The sequence below is a fragment of the Pteropus alecto genome, unplaced genomic scaffold (assembly GCF_000325575.1).
Source record: "Pteropus alecto unplaced genomic scaffold, ASM32557v1 scaffold110, whole genome shotgun sequence".
NCBI lineage: Eukaryota > Metazoa > Chordata > Mammalia > Chiroptera > Pteropodidae > Pteropus > Pteropus alecto.
Window position 1 is genome coordinate 867,865 of NW_006431920.1, and position 5,994 is coordinate 873,858.

At 54.8% G+C, this 5,994-nt stretch overlaps 1 protein-coding gene across 1 annotated transcript in view; it reads right to left on the reverse strand.

Moving 5' to 3' along the window:
• The window catches only part of DIS3L2 (DIS3 like 3'-5' exoribonuclease 2), a 273,001-nt gene that overhangs the window by 28,764 nt on the left and 238,243 nt on the right, over positions 1–5,994 (reverse strand). Inside the window, exon 16 of the mRNA XM_015585355.2 lies at positions 4,274–4,353. Coding sequence (XP_015440841.1) covers positions 4,274–4,353 — 80 coding nt within the window. The remainder of the gene's footprint in view (positions 1–4,273; positions 4,354–5,994) is intronic.

The window sequence follows — 5,994 nt, forward strand, 5'->3', positions numbered from 1 at the left end:
GACAGTGACACTGAGGGCCCTCAACGAGTGCGTATAGGCTAAGTGGGAGGGATTGGCAGTTTACCAAAAGGTGGCCTACGCTTCCCTCGGAAGGCTAGCGATGCCCGCATCCCAGAAGGCATGAGGAGGTCTCTCCGCTTCCCTCAGGAGCATCCCCCACCTCCTTCCAGGCTGCCTGGCCCATAATGAGGCTTAAATGCCAGGATGACCCAGCTGGGGATGTGCTGTGCCTGATGAGGGAGGAAACGGATTTCATCCCAAGAGTGAGAAGAACTGGCTCATGGGACTTGAGGGGCTTGATCAAGGGGGCCAGGAAGTAAGACCAGATGAGCAAGAATTCGTTGATTTGGGGGTAATTTCTTGGGGTGTGGGACTCAGTACTCTGGCAAAGACCCTAGCGGGCAGTGCAAACTTGCTGCTGGGGTGGTCCTTGGGGCCTGGAGGAAGTGACAGGTATGGCTGAGTGAAGCGGAAAGGCATGAACTGCCCTGGCAGACAGCAGAGGAAGGAATAAAGAGGTGGAGAGAGGGGCCATGCTGGAATGGATGTGTTACCGAGCCCAGAAGACCCAGCAGAGGCCTACGTTCCGTGGGGGGCCTGCAGCACACCCCTTCACCAGGTCACCCGACAGGCGCCGGTAAGGGAAACGCCGGCATTGTTGAGAAGTTTGGTGCTGGCATTCCTCCGCAGGCAGGGGAGGGCAGCAGGGGCTGTCACAGACTTGGGCTCATTAAGACCCGTGAGAATGATGCAGCCCGAGGCACTAAAGGCCAGAGGGAACATGGCAGGGTCCCTCTGAACCTGAGTGATGGCTACTGCCAGGATTCTAGCGGCCAGCGGGTAAGGAGTCAGCATTGGAGGCAGGGAGGGGGTACTCAACCCAGATCGAAGCGGGGGACAGGGAAGGCGGGGCCCCAGGGAACCTGTGGGTACTCCCCTGCACCACCATGAACAGACATAGGGACACATGCGTCACCCTGGCCTGAGAAGGACATGACAGCCGGGGCCTCAGAAACCTAGCAATGAAGGTTTGGGTCAGGCCACCCACTGGCTAAGCTGCCAAGAGCTGCTGAGGTGCTAGCTGAGGGTGAGAAGAAGCTTAGTCAGTCAGTGGTGGGTGCGGGGAGGGCCGGCTGGGGCCCCGAGTTCCACTATGATAGTGGAGGCGGCAGCGTGTCCCATTGCTTCCTCTTTCTAAGCTCCTTCTCGGGAAGAGAGGCCTAGGGTGACGGAGCACAGCAGGGGTCTCAGGCAGCACTGCACCCATGGGACATGAGGCTCCTCCGACCAGCAACCTCGAGGCTGCACCACTGACACTTCCTTGGGACCGCGCTGCAGGTTGAGGCGCCGCCAGTGCCCCCTACCCCCGCCCCACTCTCTCCCCCTCTCCAGGGGCAGGCCGGCGCCCCCACTGCAGCCTCGTGCTGCTCCGGTTCCCTCCCTTCACCCCCACATGTCTCTTGCACGTTGATCCGGGGGTCTGATTGTCCACGGCCTTGAACTGACCCAGCACGTCCTCTGTGATGAGAATGAAACAACAGGAGAGTCCCAGGGTCGCTCTAAGCTCTGCCCGCTGGGTCTGTCCTGCCTGTGTGGACAGTGTCCTGAGGCCAAGGAGGTGCCGAGCAGGCCCGGCCCTCAGAGGCCGGCCAGCGCGCTGGGGAGCCCTCTGGTCCAGAAGGGCCTATGCGCTCGGGGGCTGGGCGAAGAATCGAGATGGGCTTGGAAGGGCCCAGAGCCCTGCCTCAGCCCTGGCTACAGCCAGCAAGGCCGGTGACCTGAGCTATGAGGTGCCATATGCTAGGCCAGTGATGACGGCTTTAACACGTCATTCCACTCAATCCCCATGACAGTCATGCTGGGCCGATATCATTAGTCCCATTGTTCTCAGCAGATGAAGAAACCTAAGGCTCAGAGAGGTTAGGACATCTGTTCACGGAGTGAGAACAAACCCCAGCGCTGCCTCTCAGACCAGAGAGAAGCGCGGAGGGCTCGCTGAGGCACTGGGTCCTAGCCCATGGCTCCCGTCTAGGTTCCCACACAAATGTTTTCCTTACAAGTCTTTGGGGGCCAAAGCTTGTCAATATTTACAACCCCTCCATTCTCCTCTCACAGTACTTACTCTGATACATAAGCGAGGAGCTAGGGATTAGGCCAAGACACCCAGCAAGGCTATTTTCTGCTCTCAGCTTCAGAGACAACCTAAGTTGTTGTCACCAGACCACGGAACAGCTGAGACGTGAACTTAAAGGAAGGAGGGCTGGTGCCCCTCTCCCACGGAACAAAAACTCTGCCCATCTTTGTTTCAAAAGGCAGAAAGTCAGGCCAGAATCGGAGTCTGTGAACACCCTTGGGCCTGAAGGTCTGTTTCAGTGGCCACAATCTTCGTGCACGGGGCTGCCATCTGCTGCCCCTCAGCCAGCGCCAGGGAGCACAGGGTGGTGCTGACGAGGAGATGGCAGCTTAAGGCTTATGTTTCTCTCACTCTAGTGATGCTCGCCCTTGACACCCGTGGACTTGCTCAATTGTCCCTGCTAGTCCCTGGCTCTGGAGAAGTCCAGCCCTACTTCTGTGTTGTATTGTGCATTACAAGTAGCTGAGATGCTACTCCTGGCGTGATGGCCTATACGCCCTGGAACTGTCTCCTACAAACAGTGCCATCCAAGGGGAGGAATGATGGTGTTACAGGACGCTTAGCCAACCTTTCCTAAAGGACTCCTTTGGCGGGAACCAAGGGTGCTTCCCACGGCTTACTATGGCATCCTCCTACAGGTAAATCACAGAGAGTGAAGAATGCGTTGCAAGCAAGCTGAGCGCAGATCTGGTCGTGAAGGCACCTAGTAACCCATCTCCACCCACCGCAAAGCAAGCGTTCTCGAGGAAGACACGAGCGTCTCTCTGGGAAGGCAAGGCACAGTTCCACTGGCGTGTGCCTATTTGCGTCCTTCTACGAGATAAAATTAAACAGCCTGGATACTTAAACAATTAGACCAGGTACGCTGTCCTCAAGCCCAGATGGGGACTGTTCGTGTCCCTGACTGGGGTTTCCAAAAGTAGCCACTTGGGACAACAGTTGCCTTTCATTTACTCTCCTCCCAGTAAATGCGGTAATGCTGTCTGCCTCACACAGCTGTGGCCGTGACCTTGAGCAAGTTCCCCAGACCTCAGCGTCTGCAAATACAGCAACGATAAAAGAAAACTCTTTAGGTTGTTATGAGGATGAAACTGGATAACAAACGTAATGTCCCCGTACTGCGCCTGACACCCAGTAGGGCCTCAGCGGTAGCTGCCGTCATTACGGGTAACGTAATGTCCCCGTACTGCGCCTGACACCCAGTAGGTCCTCAGTGGTAGCTGCTGTCATTATAGATAACATAATGTCCCAGTACCGCGCCTCACACCCAGTAGGTCCTCAGCGGTAGCTGCCGTCATTATGGGTAACGTAATGTCCCCGTACTGCGCCTGACACCCAGTAGGTCCTCAGCGGTAGCTGCCGTCATTGTTTATCATCATCGCCATCATCACTCTCTCTCTGCCTCACTCGCCACCGCCCTTGCTGTCTCACAGACAAAGGTACACAGTCAGGGAGGCAGCCTGCGATGAAGCGACGGGCACTACAGAACTGGGCCAGGTGCCATGTACCGTGCCTGACACCCAGTAGGTCCTCAGCGGTAGCTGCTGTCATTGTTTATCATCGTCGCCACCATCACTCTCTGCCTCACTCGCTACCGCCCTTGCTGTCTCACAAAGATACACAGTCAGGGAGGCAGCCTGCGACGAAGCGACGGGCACTACAGAACTGGGCCAGGTGCCACCTTTCTAATAAGGCCACCCAGTTAGATCTCTGTAAGTACTCGGAAATCCCCCAGCTAGGACACTCTCAAGGTGGACTAGCAAAACAATCGATAACCACAGGTACAGACAGACAGGACTGTCACAGGAGGCGAAGTCACACGGCGGACCAAACGGCGGGCGCGTGACTGGAGACGCAGTGGGGGAGGGCCGGGGGGAAAGCTGGCGCCTGGGAGGGAGGCTTGCTTTGGAAGATACGTCTAGAACGTTGCAACTGCTCTTATGCAAGCCCTTCAAGCTCTATCGTTAGGGGCAAAAGATGTGAGAGGAGAAATAGTCTGTGTCAGGTGTTTTCTAGAACAGTCACAAAAAGCGTGATTCCCTTCCCGACGATCCCTTTGTAAGAGAAGCGCAGTGTAAGAGAGGCCACGGGTGCTACCTCTGCACGACACAGCGACCGTCTCCCCGCCGAGCGGCTTACTTGTTGCTGTCGCGGTACTCGTAGATGTGACATCCTTGAGGCAATCCAGTCTCGTGGTCCAGAGTGAAGGCAAGCTTTAGCTGAATAGAGAGAGAAGAAAAAAACAAGTAAGCTTTAGGTGGCGCGCTCTGCTCCTTCTAACGGCCGAAATGCAAAAAAAAAAGCCCAGCAAAATCGCACTTGCTCCTGCTGACTGACGTGCTGTGGAGAATCTGGCGCTGCCACCTCTGGAAAGAGCCCACGCCTCACAGGGGCGGTGCTGTCAACAAGGACTGTTATGTTACTGGACTCTACCTATTCATTCAGCATGCAGCCAATTACTTACTAAGTACCTGCTGTGCACCAGACACAGAGCTAGCGGGTGGGGAAAGAGCAGGGCACAGCAGAAGGGGGCGCCTTCACAGATCTCACGGCCTAGTGGAGGACATGAACCTCAATCACATGATCACATCGACGAATAAACGAACAAACGAACAAACAAATAAATAATAGATATATACGAAACCTCAAATTAAAATAGGTTCTCCAAAGCGGGAAAAAGACTCCCATGTTTCTACAGAAGTAAATAACCAGACCCAGCCTGGGCGTAAGGGAGGGAGGAGGGAGTCCCCCAGACGTGGGAGGAGGGATGGGGAGAACGGGAGGACACTCGGCAGAGAGCATGGCAGATACACAGGCCCCGGCACAGGAGCTCCATGAACGGGAGGGTGACTGGTAAGCGGGAACTTGCCACACCAAGGGACATGGTGGACAGTGATGCCGGAGACGGGGGCCAAGGCAGAACGCGCAAGATCTTCCTGGCCAAATCAGAATTTTTGCCTTCGCCTTAACAGCAAAAGAAGGCCTCTGACACGTTTTAAGAAAGGGGTGGGTAACGTGATCGAAGTTATGTTTTGGCTACTGTGTGGAGAGCAGACTGCAGGGAGAAAGCCCTCTGGGAGGGGTGAGGGGTGACGGGGGCCGGGCGGAAAGGGCAGGAGGGCACGAGGGAGAGGAACGAACAGCTGGGCTCTGTCTTCAAAGTAGACTGTTAGAAGTAGAACCAACTGAACACACTGATGGATTTGATGCTGGGGCGCAGTGAGGACGGAAAAGAAGAAATCAAGGATGGTTCGATCTTTGATTCGAACCACCAGACAGGTGGTTGGTTGTTCACCGCTGAGTGGGAAGACTGAACTTGGATGTGGGTGGGGAGGCAGAGGTTTGATTTTGGACATGTTGGTAACATCGGAGCACTCATCGGCTGCCTCCGAGTAGCGAAGACCAGGAAGGAGACTCAGGTTAGGAAGTCTTGGTTTCTTTCCAGATTCCAGGTGAGTGCTGAGCTCCCTCTGTGCCCCGAGGAAGCCAGAGCTCACTGAGGTTCTGTGTGTCTGGCTAGAGCCCAGTCGGCTATGGCGGCTTCAACATTTCCAAACATAGAGCCAATTACTAGATTTACAAATTCACGAAGTTTTTAAATCACCAGGGAAATTTTAACTAAAATTAAGTGCACTTTAGGAGGATACATTATCATAACTTTTTTTTTTTTTTAACTGCGAGGCTGTTAACATAGCTAATGACCTGCATCATTAGGTGCTGGACGATTTTTCTCCTCCTTAGAGGGAAACGAGCTCGTAGGAATGGCTTGTCCTCTTACTGACCCAGATGAAAATACAAAAACAGAAACGAGCCCTTCTTTACCATCACGAAGCCAGGAACTTCAAGTCAGAGGCGGGTTT